This window comes from Ahaetulla prasina, chromosome 8 (genome assembly GCF_028640845.1).
Source record: "Ahaetulla prasina isolate Xishuangbanna chromosome 8, ASM2864084v1, whole genome shotgun sequence".
Lineage (NCBI taxonomy): Eukaryota > Metazoa > Chordata > Lepidosauria > Squamata > Colubridae > Ahaetulla > Ahaetulla prasina.
Window position 1 is genome coordinate 26572144 of NC_080546.1, and position 23792 is coordinate 26595935.

General features: G+C 42.4%; 1 protein-coding gene across 1 annotated transcript; it reads right to left on the bottom strand.

The window, feature by feature from the left end:
* Positions 1–13645: 13645 nt before the first annotated feature.
* On the bottom strand, positions 13646–22318 carry LOC131203143 (uncharacterized). Its single transcript, XM_058193092.1, has 2 exons — positions 21489–22318; positions 13646–13726 (listed from the first exon to the last, which is right to left on the bottom strand). Exons 1-2 carry the CDS (start codon positions 22173–22175, stop codon positions 13673–13675), a joined length of 741 nt encoding a protein of 246 aa, XP_058049075.1. The 5' UTR covers positions 22176–22318; the 3' UTR covers positions 13646–13672.
* Positions 22319–23792: the final 1474 nt, after the last annotated feature.

Here is a 23792-nt window from a genome sequence, read left to right on the forward strand (position 1 = left end):
CTCTGCCCGCAGGATCTCCGAAATGGCTGCTCTATCAGTCAGGAAGGACTTATGCCCTAACAGAGTCATTCTCCGTTTAGACCCTACATTCCTTCCAAAAATAAACACGTGATTCCATAGGTCTCAGGAGGTCATCTTGCCGGACTTCTGCCTCATCCCAAACATCCTTCAGAGCGTCGATGGCACACGCTGGATGTACGCAGGGCCTTACATATCTACCTCGACAGAACAGCTCCGTTTAGGAAGACAGAATCCTTGTTTGTTTCATTTCAACCAATGGCTCTGGGCACCAAAGTATCTCCATCCACCATAGGCAGCATCCACCTAGACCGACATCTGGAAGAACAACCATGTCTTTAAGGGAACACTCTCAAAGTGGATCCATTGGACTTCAGGGAGAGGTCCCATGACAGAGATGCTGCAACCAAATCTTCAAAAGCTGTTCCTGCCTGCATCAACATTCCTCTGATCAAGATATCTGCAGCATTGTATCATCATTATCATCTTCTTTTTTTAACGATCCCCATAATCCCTTGCAGGGTGGAATCTGGGCAACTGAATAGAGATAGCAGAGTGTTTACTGGCCAAATGCCCTTCCTGTCGCCAATGCGGAGTTTTGTTCAGCGGATATATTCTCAGTGTGCCCAAAGGGAGAAATATCTGCCTCTACCTAGGATCAAACTTACAGCCTCCTGATTGTGAGGTGAGAACTCCATCTCAAGGCCACCGCACCATTCTGCTATCTGCAGCATTGTATGCTGATGGTAAAACATTGGGCGCTCGCACCGTATTGCTGTCCTGATCCGATTAGGACTTATTCAAAGTGACAGTGATAATTCTGGAGCTGTTTAAGTTGGCCAAATTGTTATTAGTGAAATATACAAGAATGTCTTCCAAACATCTGAATAAAGGTTGCTGGAAAGCAATCTCAAAAGTATCACTGATGTCTCCCGTTATCCCATCTATTTTTAAAACCAGTCTTTTTTTCAAGGTGAAATTGGTCGTTTAATAAATGTTTAGGTCTGAGAACAAAAGCCTCTAAAATTTATGATAATATGTGTGAGCTTACATATGCATGCACACTGGAGAGGTCATAATATGAAAATCTAGTGGAAGTAGAATTGCAGCAGGAAGATGATGCGTCTAACTCCCCACCCCCCCTCGGTCATTCCTCTACCCAAGCAATTTCTTCTTTAGCATCTTTTCCCCCTGGTATTTGCTTGTTTTTAGCACTGAAGGGAAAGCATCAATGAGAAAATACTGCGGGGTGTGACAAACTTGTAATTTTGATATGCCTCAAGCTTCTGGTAAATTGACTGCATACTGAGAAGTCTGAATCAATGGAATTAAACTGCTCCACCTCACTCCTCCCAAAACCTTCACCCATGTAATCCTATTTATACAAAAACACAATAAATTAAAGCAGGCTGCGCCTTTGTAATTCCTCCAAGTGTCATTAGGAAGGTGGGGTTATAGTTTGAATTTGTTGCCTAAGCCAAATGCTTCATAGATAGCAATATAGCAATAGCATTTAGACTTATATACCGCTTCACAGTGCTTTACAGCCCTCTCTAAGCCAGGGGTTTCCAACCTTGGTCCCTTTAAGACTTGTGGATTTCAACTTCAGCTTTGCTGGCTGAGGGACTCTGGGAGTTGAAGTCCACAAGTCTTAAAGGGACTAAGCTTGGAGACTCCTGCTCTAAACGGTTTACGGAGTCAGCATATTGCCCCCAACAATCTGGGTCTTCATTTTACCCACCTTGGAAGGGTGGAAGGCTGAGTTAACCTTGAGCCGGTGCGATATGGACTGCCAAACTTCTGGCCACTGGCAGTCAGCAGAAGTAGCCTGCAGTATTGCATTCTAACCACTGCGCCACTCTTATAAATAAAGCATTGTCTTGATTCCACAAAGATAGATAGAGCATTGTCTTGATTGCACAGAGGCCAAAGTCCAGTTTCCTAAAGAGACTGGTCTTGACTTATCACCCACATTTACAAAAATTGAGAATAAGTGCTCAAAAGAAAGCATTATCCAAAGGGGAGCTATCTGTAGAGATCAAAGAGGAGAGCCAGTTCATCTCGCTCCTCTACCTTCTTGCAGCAAAGATGGGCTGAAACTCAGGAGTTTATTTAAGAAGGTAGTGAGTAACAATGGAGTTAAGTTGATTCTATTATGAGTTCTTGTTTTCTCTTCCCTTGTTTTCCTTCTATTTAAATATACTCCTTTTTGTTTCTAGAGATTTAGCTTCTTTGGTTTATTATTAACACTTTCTTCAAGAAAGACTGTATAATTACAGAAACAATTACTGTGTTTCAGGGTTATTTATATTAAGCTTTGCATTTCTGGCCTTTGGACAAGAAGATTGCAATGGCTCCTGTCCCCTTATTTTCTAGAACTGGGCAGAAGACAGGAGTCCTTGATAGATGGACTAAGTATTTCCTAGCTGGAAAAACTAGAGTGTGTTAGGAGGTTCAGACTAGCAGATGGTAGTCTATCTATTCAATAGCTTTATTGGAGAACTTTTTTTATTTATTTTATTTATTTATTTAGTTTGTCAAACATTTACAAGATAACAAGAATAAGTATAAACATGGGTACAAATAAATGGGGACAGTCAGACAGGGATGGAAGGCACACTGGTGCGCTTATGCACACCCCTTACAGACCTCTTAGGAATGGGGTGAGGTCTACAGTAGACAGTCTTAGGTTAAAGTTTTGGGGGATTTGAGATGAGGCCACAGAGTCAGGTAGTGCATTCCAGGCATTGACCATTCTGTTGCTGAAGTCGTATTTTCTGCAGTCGAGTTTGGAGCGGTTTACCTTAAGTTTGTATCTATTGTGTACTCGTGTATTATTGTGGTTGACGCTGAAGTAGTCATTGACAGGTAGAACATTGTAGAGGATAATTTTAGAGAAATTATTTTTAAATAATTTTGGGAGAAGGAGACTGCTAGCATGGTTTAAAATTATGTTGCTTCCTGGTTTGTAATACCTTAACAAAGGTAAGTGATAGTTCACTTATGTCATTTGATTTTTGAATGGTCTGTGGGATTTTCCAGAATCTAGAGCCTGAAATATTGTTCATACCGTTGTTGACCTACTGAATAGAAAAATAGAGTAGGCTAATGACACCATTTCCTCTAAGTGCCTTAAAGCTTTGTTGTTGTTTTTTCTGTTTTTATAAAATCTGAACAATGAAGTAGGTTTGAATATATGTCTTCAAGGCTTCTTTGAAATCAACCTGATATGCTTTAGTATATACATCATTCTTACTGCATGGCAAAGAAGGCCTTAAAGAAGACGTTACAGCCTCCATTATCTGAAATAGCTGTTCAGCAGAAATATTAAAGGTAGTCAAAAGTTCTTTGGTCTAGAAAATCCAATATTGGAGCTCTTAGAGATCTTCTTGAAGATTTGTGAGGAATTTTTATCACTCATTTGTATGCCAATTTAAATGCAATATTTTGATACAGATTACAATAAGAAATCCAGTGCCTTATCTACAGTAATTTAGTGGGACAATTCCAGTTTGTGAGGACAAGTTATTCTTGTCCATGTACTGATAACATCATATTGTATGATTATGAAAAAAAAAAAAACTAAACGGCACCAAAAATTCAAATTTCAACAGATATAATTAGTCATACACAAGGAAGACATTACCTCAGAGTCACTTAGGGCTGGATAACAAACTGAGTAGCCATTGAACAACTATGCTTCTTAGTTTAGGAGCTGGATATCACTGAAACTGAAAAATATAAGGAAATGAACCAATTACAAACAAAAGTCCAGTTCAAGATACCTTATTTTCAGCAATGACAAAAAAGAATAACTGACTATTTTGATAAAAGAAAAAAAACCAACTACTTTTGTCTCTACTTGGAAACTATTTTTGAACTTTGTGATTTTAAAAAAAATTAAAGTTTGATTTTGGGCTTTACCAATCAGATAGAATTGTTGATAGAGAAATGGTTAATTTATATTATTATTATGCAAAAATAAAAAGTTGATGTTACTATCTTATTTGCACCAAAGAGAGTCTTTCTTTCTTTTCCCCTTTTCTCTACTCTTCCCTTCCCCTTCCTCTATTTTTCCTACTAACTGTTTTTATATTTTTGTATTTTATACTATAAACTAATAAAAAATAAAAATAAAACCCCCTCCTAACTACAATAATCCTATCAGGAGTCAAATGGCATTCTATACTTTTGTTATGGACATATCTCAGAAGCAAAATGCCAAAGATATCTAAAGTCTTTCTTACTGTTCAGCTTTATATTTAAGGAAATTGCTTATAATTGCTTCCAACATTTCATGGCAATGTAATTCATGGGCACTGACTTCGTCGTGCTAAAAAAAGCTTTGCCTGTCTCTTCAGGTCTTTTGACATCAACCACTTTTTTCCCTCCCTAAATCAGGCATTCAGCACTTTTTTTTTTCCAATTTATTTCACTTTGATGATCCAAGAATATATCTAGAATTTATTCTCCCTTACACCAGATTTTGTGCTGCAGAAAATCACATTCTTTCTTCCACAGGCAGGAGTTTGCTTTGTAATTCTATGTGACTGCTTTACCTCCACTGATGGAAGGAAGAAAATGCTGGAGGACCAAGGAAATGGATAATGACACAAGGATGCGCAGCAAAATGTCAGATACGCTCTCTAAGTTTTTAAGATATAGGCACATAGTCTTATAAAACAGTTATTCACCTTCAAATGTGAAGCCAAGGAAGATTTCGAAGAGGTTGGTCCGGAGTTGTTTTCTACTTTAAAGTTTAGGTGTTTTAAATTTAAAGATTCGACAGACTTGCAGAACGCAATTTGCTTTTTGACTCAAAAGTATAGTTTGCCTCTAGGTTGCTGGCAGCACCTGACTATAATTTGCATATATATGGTAAGAAGCTTAGAATGAGAACAGCTCATTAAAATTTGCGAATGTATGCATCCCGTTATGTACGTTACCATTTGAGATTTGTAGGAAATAATACTATCCACCGAACGTATTTGAAGGAAGCCTGTTTAGATGAACAGCTACTGTAGCAGACATAAAAGAAAGGAGGGGAAAGGACTATAGAACTAATCCAAAACAAAACTCCTGCGCAGGTTCAAAAATGATAATAAACACTTCTTGGAGCAATTTCTGCACATGCTTAGAGAAAATTAGTAATTTAGATGGCTTTGGGCAACGATATTTCACTCTTTCCAAACATTCTATCTCTGTTGCTTAAATAGCTCTTGTGAATGCTGCTTCAGGTGGCAGGGGAACTGCGGAAGAAAGTATTGCTGAATATTGAAATCTCCTGGAATGGCAATAGAGGAAAACCAGCAGCTAGAAGTTTTTCCTGGAAGGTGTTCAAAAATAAGGCATTGCCAACATGGGCAGCACTTTGTTTTATTTTTAATTTACCGTATTTTTCAGACTATAAGATGCATTTTTTTGTCTCCCAAAAGGTGGTGAAAATGTCTGTGCGTCTTATAGACTGAATATTGCCAAAGCCCTGCCCACCCACTGACTGTTTTTTGGTCTTTTTCAGGCCTGTTTTTGGGCCAAAAAAAAAAAAGCCTCAGAAACAGGCTGAAAAAAGCCTCAAAAATAGGCCATAAAAGCCTCAAAAATGTGCTGAAAAAAGCCTTGAAAATGGGCCAAAAAAAAAAAAAAAAAGGCCTGAAAAAAGGAGGGCCAAAAACTTTTTTTTATTATTTTCCTCTTCTAATTTTAGGTGCGTCTTATCATCAAGTGCGTCTTATAGTCCAAAAAATATGGTAATTTTTTAATGAGAAAGGAAAAGGATCAAGTGTAAAGGAGTTCATTTCTTTTTGTTGCCTAACTTTAAGTTATATAGAAGGCATGAAAAAACCAAGACCTCCTTCTCTAAGTCAATAAAATAGTCGTCGTTGTTTTTTCCATACTTCAGGGAGAATGAAAAAATAGCCACTACAATAAAAGTTAACCTCTGGATTAAGGGAGGGAGTGGCGGTCGAGCAGCCCTGATTGAGTATAATTTGAGTATAGGATTGATTGTTGGATAAGTGATTGTATTGTACACTGGTCAAGTTGTGGGAATTATTATGGAAAATAAAAATTTTGATTTAAAAAAATAAAAAATAAATAAAAGTTAACCTCTGGTTGTAGGCTATGATTAATGTGAATCCTGAAGATCACTGGTCAGGTAATAAGACAGAATGTCTTCTGTAGTGCTAGCTGATTTGGTTTATTTAAAGAGGCAATGTTGCAGTATAGAGATTGGAGAGCCAGGGGTAGGAGTCAAGTAGAGCATTAATTTAGAGTCTCTATGTAGTCTCAAGGGGATGAAGTTTAACCATCCTTGAATGCTGCTGCCCCTTATCTAGGTTTGTCCAGGAGCAAATCATTAGTCTGAGAAGATTCTTGTGCATGACTTAAGCAATAAAACAATAATTTCGAACCTTCACATGTAGACCTGGTTATTTTCACATGACACATGTAGAGATTATTCTAGGACCTACCTAGTGGCAATGAGGGAGGCGAGGCGCTCCTACGCCTCCACCCTCATTGCGTCGGCAGATAACCGCCCGGCCGCCCTGTTTCGGGTGACCCGCTCCCTCCTTCATCAGGAGGTGCGGGATGACCCGTTACAGGGACGTGCCGAGGAGTTTAGTGGTTATCTATACGACAAAATCGCTCAGCTCCGGGATGGTCTGGACCGAAATTGGGATGATCCAAGCGAGGGAGAGGAGGCACGTCTTGTTGAGCCTGTTTGGGATGGGTTTGACCCTGTGGCTCCCGAGGACGTGGACAGGTTGTTGGGGAGGCTCCGCGCCACTACATGTTTATTGGATCCGTGTCCTTCCTGGCTGGTGCTGGCTACTCAGGAGGTGACACGAGGCTGGCTCCAGAGGATTATAAATGCTTCTTTGTTGGAAGGGGTTTTCCCTGCCGCCTTGAAAGAGGCGGTGGTGAGACCCCTCCTTAAGAAGCCCTCTTTGGACCCGGCTATTTTGGGAAACTATCGGCCAGTCTCCAACCTTCGCTTTGTTGCGAAGGTTGTAGAGAGTGCTGTGGCACGTCAGCTTCCCCAATACCTGGAAGAATCCGTCTATCTAGACCCGTACCAGTCCGGCTTCCGACCCGGTTACAGCACGGAGACAGCTTTGGTCGCATTGGTGGATGATCTCTGGAGGGCCAGGGACAGGGGTTATTCCTCTGCCCTGGTCCTATTAGACCTCTCAGCGGCTTTTGATACCATCGACCATGGTATCTTGCTGCGCCGGCTGGGGGGATTGGGAGTGGGAGGCACCGTTTATCGGTGGTTCTCCTCCTATCTCTCCGACCGGTCGCAGACGGTGTTGACAGGGGGGCAGAGGTCGACCGCGAGGGCCCTCACTTGTGGGGTGCCGCAGGGGTTGATTCTCTCACCCCTTCTGTTCAACATCTACATGAAGCCGTTGGGCGAGATCATCAGTGGCTTTGGGATGAAGTACCATCAGTACGCTGATGACACCCAGCTGTACTTCTCCACCCCAGGTCACCCCAATGAAGTTGTCGAAGTGCTGTCCCGGTGCTTGGAAGCTGTACGGGTCTGGATGGGGAGAAACAGGCTCAAGCTCAATCCCTCCAAGACGGAGTGGCTGTGGATGCCGGCATCTCGATTCAGTCAGCTGCAGCTGCAGCTGACTGTTGGAGGCGAGTTATTGGCCCCAAAGGATAGGGTGCGCAACTTAGGTGTCCTCCTGGATGAGCGGCTGTCGTTTGAAGATCATTTGACGGCCGTCTCCAGGGGGGCCTTCCACCAGGTCCGCCTGGTTCGGCAGTTGCGCCCCTTCCTTGATCTGGATGCCTTGTGCACGGTCACTCATGCACTCGTTACCTCTCGCTTGGATTATTGTAATGCTCTCTACATGGGGCTCCCCTTAAGGTGCACCCGAAGGCTTCAGCTAGTCCAGAATGCAGCTGCGCGGGTGATAGAGGGAGGGTCTCGTACCTCCCACGTAACATCCCTCCTGCGCAGACTGCACTGGCTACCTGTCGCTTTTCGGGTGCACTTTAAGGTTTTGATTATGACCTTTAAAGCGCTCCATGGCTTAGGGCCTGGGTACTTACGGGACCGCCTACTGTTACCATATGCCTCCCACAGACCCGTACGCTCTCACAGAGAGGGACTTCTCAGGGTGCCGTCCGCCAAGCAATGTCGGCTGGCGGCCCCCAGGGGAAGGTCCTTCTCTGTGGAGGCTCCCACACTCTGGAACGAACTTCCCCCGGGTTTACGCCAAATACCTGACCTTCGGACCTTTCGCCGCAAACTGAAGACGCATCTTTTTATTCGCGCAGGGCTGGCTTAAATTTTATGGATTGTATAGTTTTATTATTAATTTTAAACGGGGTTTTAATTTCTATATATTTTAAAATTTTAGGCAAATTATAATAAGTTTTTTAATTTGGCATTTTATAGATTATTGTTTTGTCTGTTTTTATTTGCCTGTACACCGCCCTGAGTCCTTCGGGAGAAGGGCGGTATAAAAATCAAATAAATGAAATGAAATGAAATGAAATTATAAATACCGTGTTTCCCTGAAAATAAGACCCAATCTTATTTTCTTTTGGGCCCCAAAATAAGCACCAGGGCTTATTTTCGGGGAAACACAATTTCAGGTTCATCATCCCAGTTGGGTGCCCCCCCCCCACAGTGCACAAACAAGACCCGGCAAGCATGTGAGGACTGACAGTATCCAGCAGCAGCTGCAGCCAGAAGGCATGGAGTGGAAGGCAGGTGATCTTAATGTACCATGCAGACTGCAGGCAAGCTGAGAGATATGAGAATGAGCTTCCCACAGTTGCCAAACGCTCTGGTCCACCACCGCTCAGCTTTCCTATGGCCTGCATGGCACATTGGATCACCTGCTTCCCTCTGTGCCACTGCCTCTGTTTGTTGCTGGTGTTGCCACACAAAGATGAACTTCCCATGCAGAGGTGGGTTTCAGCAGGTTCTGACCAGTTCTAGAGAACTGGTAGCAGAAATTTGGAGAACCGGTAGTAAAAATTCTGACTGGCCCCCACCCCATCTATTCTCTGCCTCCCAAGTCCCAGCTGATCGGGAGGAAATGGGGATTTTGTAGTAACCTTCCCATGCCACACCCACCATGCCACGCCCACCAAGCCACACCCATGGAAACGGTAGTAAAAATTTTTGAAACCCACCACTGCTCCCATGGTTGCCCACTGCTCCAGCCCACTGCCGCTCATCTTTCCTATGGCTCATGTGGCATACCTAGACCACCTGCTTTTCCCCATACCTCTGCTTCTGTCTGCTGCTTGCAGAGATACTCAACTCACCTGTGCTGTGCAGGCTGTGGCTGCTGCCAGACAAAATCGGCCCACATGCACTCACAACCTCCTATGCTGACCTCATCCATCCCCCTTCACTAGGGCTTACTTTTGGGATAGGGTTTATATTAGACACTTGCATAAAAAATAGGCTAGGATTTATTTTCAGGTATGTCAAAAAAACAGAGAAAACAGAAAAAAACAGAGGAAAAGTATGGAAAAGTGCAGGAAACAGAGTATAACATACATAAGTGTAATAATGTAAACTAGTTATCCAAATAGAAAAAGGAAGGTGATTATATTATCATAAATATTTAATGCAGAGTCTAACCAATTATTAGTTCAAATATTTTTATTTTTTCATCAAAATATAAAAAACAAATACAAAGAAAAATGAAGATAATGGGAAAAGAGGGGAGGAAAAGAGGAAGAGGACAAAGTGTAGGATAAAGAGGAAAAGAAAAAGAAAAGCTTTGACATTCAACTCTTTTGATGCAGTAGACTAAGGAAATATGATTCTAACGAATTGTTAAAACAAACAAGTAAGGTGTTTTTATGTATCTGGGCATAAAGTATAACACTTACCTTAAAACATGACTTGACACATAATTAATTAGAATTAACATTTATTATATATAAAATAGGTGGTATAACCTTCTTGTGCAATACTTCCTTTTTAAAAAATACAGTTATATTAAACACTGCGGTTAAACAGATAAAAACTAATACAAACTTCAAAAACTAAAAGGATTAAAAATAGAAAGTGGGGGGGAAAATGAAAGAGAAAGAGAAAAATTAAAAGCAAAGAAAGCAAGGAAGAAGAAATGTATAAAAGGATTTCCCCTTTCATCATAATTTTAACAATTATCACCATCTCTTAAAGTACAACAAATTACCTCTTTATTCCATACCTCTTTTCTTATCAATAACCAGATCCTTAAAATTAAATCCTTAAAGGTTCCTTCTCATTCAGTCATAGTCAGAATTAAGTCAATTAAAAGTTATAAGAACTAACAACGTATCTATTTTAACCCTGGTCAAATAAACCTGCTTTATATTTCTTCCTTTTACTTTTAACAATATATTCTTTAATTCTTTTAAGCATTTTAATTTTTTATTTTGTTGCTTCTCACAAAATTCTTCAGAAGTTTAACAACACTCCTTTGTAAATCTAAGAATGTTTTCTAAGTCTGTCTTTTGGCGTGCTATTTAATTTTTAATTAAACTGAATTAATTTTTAATTATTAAAAAGTTAATAATTAACTTTTAATTATTAAAATATCAGTTGTTTTATTTGTATGTCTAGAACAACTTTTCCCATATCATTTTTGTAGCTTGTCATCTTTAAATCCACACAGTCTCAGTGTTATCCAGGAAAATGTGTTCATTTTCCATAACATATTTTGAACTCAAACTATCCATAATGGCAGACATTTCTAAGATTAACTTCTGGGATCATTGTACAAAATTATCTTTTAATACATCCAAAGTTACAATATTTTGGTCCATTCTATATTAATACATCAAATTCAAATGTTCTTCTCCTTTAACTATAATCTTTAGTTCTTCTGGGTGTCCTCTAGTGTCCAACTTTCAAATTCTTGTCTTATATGTTTTATTTTAGGAATTCACAACAGAATGTTTTCACAGGAAGAATGCTTATAATTAATTTCAAAATCTTATTTCAAATCCACCTGGACCCTTAATCTGTTTGTAACTTTCCAAAAACAATGTTCTAATTTATTTATTTATTTATTTATTTATTTATTTTGTCAAACACAACAATATATATAAGTATAAGCATGAAATAACCACACAAAATGAATACAACCAAAGGGAACATTAGGACAGGAACGGTAGGCACGCTGGTGCTCTTTTGCATGCCCCTTACAGACCTCTTAGGAATGAGGTGAGGTAGTAGACAGTCTTAGGTTAAAGTTTTAGAGATTTTGGGATGAGACCACTGAGTCAGGTAGTGCATTCCAGGCATTAACAACTCTGTTACTGAAGTCATATTTTCTACAATCAAGATTGGAGTGGTTCACTACTGCAATGCTCTCTACATGGGGCTCCCCTTGAAGAGCACCAGGAGGCTCCAGCTGGTCCAGAATGCGGCTGCGCGGGTAATAGAGGGGGCACCATGATGCTCCCATATAACACCTCTCCTGCGCAGCCTGCACTGGCTGCCGGTGGTCTTCTGGGTGCAATTCAAGGTGTTGGTTATCACCTTTAAAGCGCTCCATGGCACAGGACCGGGTTACTTACGGGACCGCCTACTGCCACCTATAGCCTCCCATCCGCCTGTGCGCTCCCATAGGGAGGGCCTCCTCAGGGTGCCGTCAGTCAAACAATGCCGACTGGCGGCCCCCAGGGGGAGAGCCTGCTCTGTGGGGGCTCCTGCCCTTTGGAATGAGTTGCCTCCAGGGTTGTGTCAACTCCCGACCTCCGGTCTTTTAAATGCAAGTTCAAGACCTTTTTATTCCACCGTGCGGGGCTAGCCTAAATGAAATTTTAATGGGGGTTTTATGATGGTTTTATCTTAGTTTTAATCTTATTTGGCCAAATTTTAGAATCAGTTTTTTAATATGTTTTTAATTTTTGTTTATGTTTATGTTGTTTTACTTTGGCTGTAAACCGCCCTGAGTCCTTCGGGAGAAGGGCAGTATAAAAATTTAATAAATAAATAAATAAATAAATAAATAAATAAATAAATAAATAAATAAATAAATAAATAAATAAATAAATAAATAAATAAATAAATAAATAAATAAATAAATACTTTTCTGTATTTATTCTGTGCTTTTGTATTGTTGTGGTTCATGCTGAAGTAGTCTTCAACAGGAAGGACATTGTAGCAGATGGTTTTATGAGTTATGCTCAGGTCATGCCGAAGGCGGCGTAGTTCTAAATTTTCTAAACCCAAAATTTCAAGTCTGGTGGCAAAGGTATTTTGTTACGATCAGAGGAGTGGAGGACTTTTTTTGTAAAATATTTCTGGACACGCTCAATTGTATTCATGTCCGAAATGCAGTGTGGGTTCCAGACAGGTGAGCTGTAATCGAGAATTGGTCTAGCAAATGTTTTGTATGCTCTGGTTAGTAGTGTAATCTTTCCGGAGAAGAAGCTATGCAAGATTAGGTTAACAACTCTTAAAGCCTTTTTGGAGATGTAGTTGCAATGGGCTTTGGCACTTAGATCATTTGATATGAGAACTCTTTTCTCATAATTGCTCTTTTGCTCTTTATTCCCCTCCCACCCTAAAATATTTATCTTTAAAACTTCTTTTGCTAAGAATTAAAGGATCTCCTATGCATTAGTGCAAAATCTGACAATCGAGAGGTTCTTATTAGTTGAAAAGCAGTTAAGAAACTATTTCCAAAAGAGATTAAGAAATGAGTCTTGGCAGAACTCTGTATCCATAAATCTACACTAAGGTTGTGAGATTGGTGGAAATCCCTCAACTCCCAACTACTAACTTATGAGCTGACTGCAAAAACCTCTGCAGCTGTCCAGAGTACAAATGGGTGCCCTCATTATCTCTGTTATCTGCCAATCTCACTGTAATGCCATCTCTTCCTCTTCAGAGATGTCTAGTTTGTCATGAATCCCCATTGGAAGTCAAGCATGGGTAATACTTTACAAGGGCATAGCTATATTGATTCTTAATTCTCTCATTTTGTGAATAACCCCACAAAAATTGGATGTGGGATTCACAACAAAATAAACTTAATAAAAGTAATTTTTGCCCATCATGGTATATTAAAATTGAAAGCTTAATGAACATAGATCAAACAAAAAATACCTAAATCAGGAGAATATTTTTCTTCTTCTTTTCTGTGACCCAGGCCCAAGTAAGTACTAATAAACTTAGTCTGTGGAAAAACAAACTTTATTCGAACAGCTGGGAATTACTTCATTCCCAATGTTGATGGGTGATACCGGGGTATGAGGCATGTTTGAGTGGCTTGTTGCCCTGTTTCATTGTTTTTAAGGTGGTTTCACATTCTGCAGTTAGGTCATCATCTTGAAACCGGTTGCGAAGCAGTGTCATAAATTCGTGAACATTATTCAGTTCTGGTGCGTGTGCATTGTATAGCTGTGCTATCCACTCTGAAGCTAGCCCCACATTCATTCCATCTGAGATGGTGTTGATTAGGCTTTTGTCTGATGGGTATTGATGCCTATATTGTTCAACGTAAGCCATCACACGGTCCCACGTCCTTCCAGTTCATTCGAGTAACTTCTTGCCACTCCTCGTGCGGACGTGAACGCCATCCGACCTTGACCACCGGAAGAATGTTACCCTGCCCCTCAACCCCCCCCTTCTCCCCTTAAGGTAAAAATGTGGCAGCGTCTGGAAACCGAAAGTTCAATATGGTTTCCAGGCCTGACAGGCGTCCCCCCTTGGAAAAGAAGCTATATCCTAGGAAAGAAAACAAAAAGTCGATAAAGAAGAGTGTCAGTGGTCCACACTTCCCTTCTACCCCCCCCTCCCCCCTCCAAGAGGTTTCCTAGGTTTGTCAGGGAAAGTGTCGTGAAAATGTTTAATCAAAGTGTCCGCATGTACTTTCCAACTTTTGACCCAAGTAGATTCAGATAATGGATATCCTTCCAGTGGACTAAATATTGTAACTGACCTCTATATAGTCTAGAGTCAAGGATTTTGTTGATTTCATAGTGGGTTTCACCTTGGATTATCAAGGGTGGTGGGGGAGCAGCAGGTTGAGGTCTCAGACCAGACTGTCTAGCAGGTTTTAATAAGCTGGTATGGAATACCGGGTGTATTTTTTCCAACATTCGAGGGAGCTTAAGTTGACGATAGCAGGATTAATAATTTTACAATGGGAAAGGACCCAAAAATTTTGGACCGAATTTCCTGCTGGGTATTCTTAATCTTAGATATTTAGTAGACAAAAAGACTTTATCTCCAATGCGAAAAGGGGGTTGAAGGGAACGGTGTTTGTCAGCTTGGGCTTTGTAATTCCGAGCTGTGACAGCTAAGGCCTTTTTTGTGTTTTCCCAACCTTTCTTCAAGGAATTCATCCAGTCCATTAGGGAAACCGAAGTGGGGGGTTGCACGGGGAGTTCAGGCATTGGAACGAAGTCCATGCCGCTGGTTATTTGGAAAGGGGTTAACCCGTGCTGCTGTGTACGGCATTATTATATGCAACCTCTGCAAATGGTAACAAGTCGGACCAGTTTTCTTGTTGGTAATTTACGTAACACCGCATTTATTGTCCCACCATCAAATTTAATTCCCCAGCCGCTCCGTTAGTCTCCGGATGGAATCCAGAACTAAGTCCTTGAGACGACCCAATGGACCGTAGGAACTCTCTCCAGAACTTGGCTGTGAATTGAACACCCCTGTCGGATATTATCCTTTTAGGGACTCCATGCAGTCTGTAGATGTGTTTGAGGAAGAGCTTTGCTAATTTTCTAGCCGATGGTAATCCGCTGCACGCAGTGAAGTGGGCTTGTTTAGAGAACAAGTCCACTACGGTCCATATCACTGTATTTCCTCCACTAGGTGGGAGTTCAACAATAAAATCCATGGCAATCTCTTCCCAGGGTCTGGTCGGTTCGGCTCAGGTTGCAGGAGTCAGGGGTTTCCTGGTCTGGACTTCATGGTGGCACAGGTAGCACAGCTCCTGACATAGTCTTCGACATCTGATTTCATTTTTGGCCACCAGAATTGTCTTCTTGCCAAGTGGAGAGGTTTTAAAAATCCAAAGTGGGCTCCTAGGCAGAGTCGTGGCTTCTCTGTAGTATTGGCAACCGCATGGACGGGTACATAAATTTTGGTCCCCTTCCAGGGTATCCCATCCCTTAAGGTGAGGTCTTGCGAGTTTTCTTTAAACCAAGCATCATTAGTGAGTGCTGATTTTAAGTCCGCTAGTAGTTTATTTGGTGGGATGTTGGTACTGCGGTGTGATCGCGGTCGAGTAAGTGCTTGGTTGACCGGTTCGCTATCGGGGATCATTGCATGTATCACCTCTTCGCGTTTGCTGTCAAATTGTGGTTTCCTAGATAGGGCGTCAGCCAGCAGGTTTTGGTCGCCTGGGATGTATTTGAGGGTGAAATGGAAGCGCTTGAAAAACTGAGCCCATCGAACTTGTTTGGGAGAAAGCTTTCGGGGGTTTTTCAAGTATTCGAGGTTTTTGTGGTCCGTCCATACCTCGAAAGGTTCTTTTGCCCCTTCAAGGAAGTGTCTCCAGGAGAGGAGTGCCCAACGTACTGCAAAGGCTTCTTTTTCCCAAACTGCCCATCTGCGTTCAGCGTCGGTCAGTTTTTTAGATATGTATGCGCAGGGCATAAGGTTGTTCTTGGTATCCGGTAATAAGTTCCTTTTCTCAAAGTCCTTTACTAGCATGAGGAGACTGGCACGATGAGTGCAATTCCAAAACTGAAGTTCGGATTCGTTTCCCCAGTTATACAAACCCCAGTAGTCCCACCCCTGACCCTCTGATGATCACACGGTCCCACGTCCTTCCAGTTCATTCGAGTAACTTGCCACTCTTCCTGCAGACGTGAACGCCATCCGACCTTGACCACCGGAAGAATGTTACCCTGCCCTCAACCCCTTCTCCCTTAAGATAAAAATGTGGCAGCGCGTCTGAAACCGAAAGTTCAATATGGTTTCCAGGCCTGACAGCGTCCCCGGAAAAGAAGCTATATCCTAGGAAAGAAAACAAAAAGTCGATAAAGAAGAGTGTCAGTGGTCCACACTTCCCTTCTACCCCCCCCTCCCCCCTCCAAGAGGTTTCCTAGGTTTGTCAGGGAAAGTGTCGTGAAAATGTTTAATCAAAGTGTCCGCATGGACTTTCCAACTTTTGGCCCCAAGAGATTCAGTTAATGGATATCCTTCCAGTGGACTAAATATTGTAACTGACCTCTATATAGTCTAGAGTCAAGGATTTTGTTGATTTCATAGTGGGTTTCACCTTGGATTATCAAGGGTGGTGGGGGAGCAGCAGGTTGAGGTCTCAGACCAGACTGTCTAGCAGGTTTTAATAAGCTGGTATGGAATACCGGGTGTATTTTTCCCAATATTCGAGGGAGCTTAAGTTGGACGGTAACGGGATTAATAATTTTTACAATGGGGAAAGGGCCCAAAAATTTTGGACCGAGTTTCCTGCTGGGTATTCTTAATCTTAGATATTTAGTAGACAAAAAGACTTTATCTCCAATGCGAAAAGGGGGTTGAAGGGAACGGTGTTTGTCAGCTTGGGCTTTGTAATTCCGAGCTGTGACAGCTAAGGCCTTTTTTGTGTTTTCCCAACCTTTCTTCAAGGAATTCATCCAGTCCATTAGGGAAACCGAGTGGGGGTTGCAGGAGTTCAGGCATTGGAGCAAGTCCATGCCGCTGGTTATTGAAAAGGGTTAACCCGTGCTGCTGTGTACGTCATTATTATCTGCAACCTCTGCAGATGGTAACAAGTCGGACCAGTTTTCTTGTTGGTAATTTACGTAACACCGTATGTATTGTTCCACCATCAAATTTAATTTCTCAGCCGCTCCGTTAGTCTCCGGATGGAATCCAGAACTAAGTCCTTGAGACGATCCAATGGACCGTAGGAACTCTCTCCAGAACTTGGCTGTGAATTGAACACCTGTCGGATATTATCCTTTTAGGGACTCCATGCAGTCTGTATTAAATTTCTAATTTTAAAATTTTAGGCAAATTATAATAAGTTTTTTAATTTTGCATTTTATAGATTATTGTCTTGTCTGTTTTTATTTGCCTGTACACCGCCCTGAGTCCTTCGGGAGAAGGGCGGTATAAAAATCAAATAAATGAAATGAAATGAAATGAAATTATAAATACCGTGTTTCCCTGAAAATAAGACCCAATCTTATTTTCTTTTGGGCCCCAAAATAAGCACCAGGGCTTATTTTCGGGGAAACACAATTTCAGGTTCATCATCCCAGTTGGGTGCCCCCCCCCCACAGTGCACAAACAAGACCCGGCAAGCATGTGAGGACTGACAGTATCCAGCAGCAGCTGCAGCCAGAAGGCATGGAGTGGAAGGCAGGTGATCTTAATGTACCATGCAGACTGCAGGCAAGCTGAGAGATATGAGAATGAGCTTCCCACAGTTGCCAAACGCTCTGGTCCACCACCGCTCAGCTTTCCTATGGCCTGCATGGCACATTGGATCACCTGCTTCCCTCTGTGCCACTGCCTCTGTTTGTTGCTGGTGTTGCCACACAAAGATGAACTTCCCATGCAGAGGTGGGTTTCAGCAGGTTCTGACCAGTTCTAGAGAACTGGTAGCAGAAATTTGGAGAACCGGTAGTAAAAATTCTGACTGGCCCCCACCCCATCTATTCTCTGCCTCCCAAGTCCCAGCTGATCGGGAGGAAATGGGGATTTTGTAGTAACCTTCCCATGCCACACCCACCATGCCACGCCCACCAAGCCACACCCATGGAAACGGTAGTAAAAATTTTTGAAACCCACCACTGCTCCCATGGTTGCCCACTGCTCCAGCCCACTGCCGCTCATCTTTCCTATAGCTCATGTGGCATACCTAGACCACCTGCTTTTCCCCATACCTCTGCTTCTGTCTGCTGCTTGCAGAGATACTCAACTCACCTGTGCTGTGCAGGCTGTGGCTGCTGCCAGACAAAATCGGCCCACATGCACTCACAACCTCCTATGCTGACCTCATCCATCCCCCTTCACTAGGGCTTACTTTTGGGATAGGGTTTATATTAGACACTTGCATAAAAAATAGGCTAGGATTTATTTTCAGGTATGTCAAAAAAACAGAGAAAACAGAAAAAAACAGAGGAAAAGTATGGAAAAGTGCAGGAAACAGAGTATAACATACATAAGTGTAATAATGTAAACTAGTTATCCAAATAGAAAAAGGAAGGTGATTATATTATCATAAATATTTAATGCAGAGTCTAACCAATTATTAGTTCAAATATTTTTATTTTTTCATCAAAATATAAAAAACAAATACAAAGAAAAATGAAGATAATGGGAAAAGAGGGGAGGAAAAGAGGAAGAGGACAAAGTGTAGGATAAAGAGGAAAAGAAAAAGAAAAGCTTTGACATTCAACTCTTTTGATGCAGTAGACTAAGGAAATATGATTCTAACGAATTGTTAAAACAAACAAGTAAGGTGTTTTTATGTATCTGGGCATAAAGTATAACACTTACCTTAAAACATGACTTGACACATAATTAATTAGAATTAACATTTATTATATATAAAATAGGTGGTATAACCTTCTTGTGCAATACTTCCTTTTTAAAAAATACAGTTATATTAAACACTGCGGTTAAACAGATAAAAACTAATACAAACTTCAAAAACTAAAAGGATTAAAAATAGAAAGTGGGGGGGAAAATGAAAGAGAAAGAGAAAAATTAAAAGCAAAGAAAGCAAGGAAGAAGAAATGTATAAAAGTTAATAAATAAATAAATAAATAAATAAATGTATCACTTCTTCGCTTTGCTGTCAAATTGTGGTTTCCTAGATAGGGCGTCAGCCAGCAGGTTTTGGTCGCCTGGGATGTATTTGAGGTGAAATGGAAGCGCTTGAAAAACTGAGCCCATCGAACTTGTTTGGGAGAAAGCTTTGGGTTTTCAAGTATTCGAGGTTTTGTGGTCCGTCCATACCTCGAAGGTTCTTTTGCCCTTCAAGGAAGTGTCTCCAGGAGAGGAGTGCCCAACGTGCTGCAAAGGCTTCTTTTCCCAAACTGCCCATCTGCGTTCAGCGTCGGTCAGTTTTTAGATAGTACTGCAGGGCATAAGGTTGTTTTCGGTATTCCGTTGTAATAAGACAGCTATTGCTACATCACTTGCATCAGCTTGGACCACAAAAGGTTTATTTGGATCCGGTGTTGAAGAATCGGTTCCATTGAGAAGAGGCGTTTCAGGTGTTCAAAGGCGTTGGCAGTCCATTGTCCAAGGTAGGGGTTGGTTAGGTTTGGGTTTGGCAGGTAATGGCCCAGTTTTAGTAATTCTGTTAATGGTAGAGCTACTTCATGCAAAGAAGGAATGAATTTGCGGTAAAATTTTAAATCCCAAGAAACTTTGAAGTTGCTTACGTAAAGTGTTGCCAGTCCAACACTGCTTTTACTTTGGCTGGGTCCATTTCGATACCTTTGTTTGATATCCGGTAACCTAGGTAGTCCAGAGATTCCTTATGGAATTCGATTTGGAAAGTTTGACATATAGCTTGGCGCTAGGAGCTTTTTAAGAACTTGTCTGACCAATTTGATGTGTTGTTCCATATTGTCTGTGTAGATAAGAATATCATCGTAAGAACCCCATTGTAGAGATGGGGGTGCAGGGTTTCATTAATTAGTTGCATAAAACAGCTGGAGCCCTTGGAGGCCAAAGGGCATGACACGGTATTGAAACTACCCAAGGGGCAGTTGAAAGCGTTTTCCATTCATCACCCTCCTTGATGCGGACGTAATAGGCTTCCTTAAATCCAATCTGGTGAAAATTTTTCCTTTTGATAGGTGGTTCAACAAATCGCATAAGTGGTAAAGGGTATGTGTTTTGTATGCAAATCGCATTGATATTTTTGAAGTCAATACATAATCTAAGCGAACCATCTTTCTTTTGTTTAAATAGCACAGGCGCAGCTACAGGTGATTTTGCTGGTTCAATGAACCCTCTGGCTAGTTAGTGTCACTGTATTTCCTCCACTAGGTGGGAGTTCAACAATAAAATCCATGGCAATCTCTTCCCAGGGTCTGGTCGGTTCGACTCACAGGTTGCAGGAGTCCAGGGGTTTCCTGGTCTGGACTTCATGGTGGCACAGGTAACAGCTCTGACATAGTCTTCGACATCTGATTTCATTTTGGCCACCAGAATTGTCTTCTAGCCAAGTGAGTTTTAAAATCCAAAGTGGCCTCCTAGAAAGTCGTGGCTTCTCTGTAGTATTGGCAACCGTGGCAGACGGTACATAAATTTTGGTCCCTTCCAGGGTATCCCATCCCTTAAGGTGAGGTCTTGAGTTTTCTTTAAACCAAGCATCATTAGTGAGTGCTGATTTTAAGTCCGCTAGTAGTTTATTTGGTGGGATGTTGGTACTGCGGTGTGATCGCGGTCGAGTAAGTGCTTGGTTGACGGTTCGCTATCGGGATCATTGCATGTATCACCTCTTGGCTTGCTGTCAAATTGTGGTTTCCTAGATAGGGCGTCAGCCAGCAGGTTTTGGTCGCCTGGGATGTATTTGAGGTGAAATGGAAGCGCTTGAAAACTGAGCCCATCGAACTTGTTTGGGAGAAAGCTTTCGGGGGTTTTTCAAGTATTCGAGGTTTTTGTGGTCCGTCCATACCTCGAAAGGTTCTTTTGCCCCTTCAAGGAAGTGTCTCCAGGAGAGGAGTGCCCAACGTACTGCAAAGGCTTCTTTTTCCCAAACTGCCCATCTGCGTTCAGCGTCGGTCAGGTTTTTAGATATGTCTGGCAGGGCATAAGGTTGTTTTCGGTATTCCGTTGTAATAAGACAGCGGCTATTGCTACATCACTTGCATCAGCTTGGACCACAAAAGGTTTATTTGGATCCGGGTGTTGAAGAATCGGTTCCATTGAGAAGAGGCGTTTCAGGTGTTCAAAGGAACGTTGGCAGTCCATTGTCCAAGGTAGGGGTTGGTAAGAGGTTACATTCATCTTCGCTAAAAACATCTGATAAATCTATGTATGCTCTAGGGATGTTGGGTTCTTTAGGAGATGGCTTGGATATGGTGGTTGAAGGTTCCATCTGGTGGTCATTTTGGGTAAGGTTTTCTTTTGCTGTTTTGGGGGGGGAGGGGATTTGGTCTAAGGGTCCGAAGGTCCATATAATTTTTCTGAATCCATCCTCCCATTTAATTGTGGGTTCCCATTTGTCCAACCAAGCTAAACCTAGGATGATGGATTCTGACATTTTAGGAATTACTATGAATCTTATAAGTTCATGATGGGCTCCAATTTCTAAGCGAAGTAGTTGCGTGACTCGGGTAGCGGGAATAGCACCAATTAAGGTTCCTTCAACTTCGTGGAATTTAAGTGGGTGTTTTAAGGGAAAGTGTTTTATAGGGAGTTGGGCGATTGTGGAGGTTGATATGAGGCATCTTGTGCATCCTGTGTCCACAATAGCGTCTAAAGTTTTTGGCTCCTCCTCCTGGAATTATTAAGTTCACTTTAATGGCAAAGGAGGAATAGGTGCACTTACCATTGGGTCGTTTTCTGCTTGGGTTGAGTCGTTGGGAGGCGAGTCAGGTGATGGAAGGTCAGTAGCGAGGTCTATGGCTTGCCTTGCAAAGCGAGTGGTATTAGGATGTTTTCGAGGGGGGTTGCGTGGTCGAGTAGCCGTTGGTGGTCGATATTGTTGGAGGGGTGTTGGGGCTAGGCAAACTGACGCTCGATGACCTAGTTTCCCACAACGGTAGCATTTGATCATTGTTGAGGGGTAAAAGGTGGAGGGTGTGGTTGGTCTGGAGGGGGAGGATCTTGTAGGTGGTCTTTGAGGAGGTATAGTTGGTGATCGGCTTTGGAGGGGGTTGAATTCTCTGTCCAGAGCAATGGACACGTTGTACCAGGTATTCAGTTGTTCTGGGATTCCTCTGGTGGAGCAGGCTTTTCTGATGTTTTGATCAATCGCTTCTTTAAAGTAATGAAGAAGAATTGCTTCTGGCCAATGTCTAAGGTTGCCGGCCACTCTTCTGAAATCCCATACAAATTGTTTGAGTGGCTTGTTGCCTTGTTTCATTGTTTTTAAGGTGGTCTCACATTCTGCAATTAGGTCATCATCTTGAAACCGGTTGCGAAGCAGTGTTATAAATTCGTGAATATTATTCAGTTCTGGTGCTTGTGCATTGTATAGCTGTGCTATCCACTCTGAAGCTAGCCCCACATTCATTCCATCTGAGATGGTGTTGATTAGGCTTCTTTCTGATGGGTAGAGATGTCTATATTGTTCAGCGTAAGCCTCAATTCTGCTGAGAAAGTAAGCCAGGTGTTGTGGATTCCCATCAAAGGTTGGTTTGAAAGGGGGAGGGGTTGGGTGGGGGTGTAGTTGGCCTGCTTGTGGCTGCAGAGGGATTTGCGGGTGGGGCTGCTGCTGTTGCCGCTGGTTGTTGGGCTGCAAAGGGGTGGAATTCTTCTTTGTTGTTGAGAAGAAAGTCCTTGAATCGCTGCAGCAGATGAATCAACCATTGGTGTGAGGCCCACTGGAAAGGAGGGGCTGAACTAGCTGGTTGCCATTGATACTGAATCCACCCTTGTCCCGGATAGAACGCCCATCCAGGCGGGATAGACGCTACTGGAGGCAGCGTAAGCCTCTGCTGGCGGAAAGGTCATTTGGGTGGGGAGTTGCGATCCCCACGCTTCTGGTGTTATTTGAGGTCCTTGCCATTTGAAAGAGGGAGGGCTTCTTGCGTTCTTCAGAACGGTTTCGAGTTTCAGTAGTCTCTCTCTCTCTGGTGAGAGGGAAAGTGAATCTAGGCTGAGCTAAAGGTTCTCGAGGTCTCACCTCCAGCCGCTCAAAAGTTTCAGGGAGGTCTAATAGAGACTGGGGTTTCAGAGGGTCTCTCGGTCCCAATCCAGGGACTCTCCTGATTCTCCAGGTTTTATTGCTCTCCAATGAGGTTGAGAAGAGGAGGGGCTCTCCACTCGTCCGGGAAAAGTTTCCTCGGACTGGCAGCTTACCCATGAATCAGAGTCCTGGGCGTGCTCCAAGCGGACAAGCAAGCTCTTCCTTTTCGGGCTTGGGTCCTGTTGTTAGATGGGTAATAGGTGACTTCAATTAAGTCGTTAAGATCCTGCTTCGCGGCTCCTTCTACGCTCTCAAGTTGTTGCTCTTCCATCTTCACTGGGTCTTTGCACCGCAGTGGAGGTTGCGGAGACTGGGGCCCAGCACCCCTCTAACAGGCCCCCTCTGAGAGGAGGAGAGGGTACTGTTAGCAAAAGAAAGTTTGTGTCAGTTTTGGGAATAATGTCAAGGTTCCAGAAATACCTCTTCTGCGTAAAAAAAGACTCGGAGGCATCCGTTCCTTTTCTCAAAGTCCTTTACTAGCATGAGGAGACTGGCACACGATGAGTGCAATTCCCAAAACTGAAGTTCCGGATTCGTTTCCCCAGTTATACAAACCCCAGTAGTCCCACCCCCCTGACCCCTCTGATGATCACACGGTCCCACGTCCTTCCAGTTCATTCGAGTAACTTCTTGCCACTCCTCGTGCAGACGTGAACGCTATCCGACCTTGACCACCGGAAGAATGTTACCCTGCCCCTCAACCCCCCCCTTCTCCCCTTAAGATAAAAATGTGGCAGCGTCTGGAAACCGAAAGTTCAATATGGTTTCCAGGCCTGACAATTTAACTCAAAGTAAAACAAATGCCTCCCAACACAAATTCCTCAGTTATCTCACAAATCTTAGTCCAATTAGGCAAACTGCCAAAGGCCCTTCCTGGCAAACATCTAGAAGCCACAAAAACAAAGATGTACATGAAGCAGAAGATGGAGCAGAAGACACAGC

Coding starts and splice junctions, on each gene's coding strand:
- LOC131203143 (XM_058193092.1), bottom strand. CDS start 22,175: ATGAATGTGGGGCTAGCTTCAGAGTGGATAGCACAGCTATACAATGCA. Junction 13,727..21,488: donor AAGCAGAAAACGACCCAATG/GTAAGTGCACCT, acceptor TTTCTTTCCTAG/GATATAGCTTCTTTTCCAAG.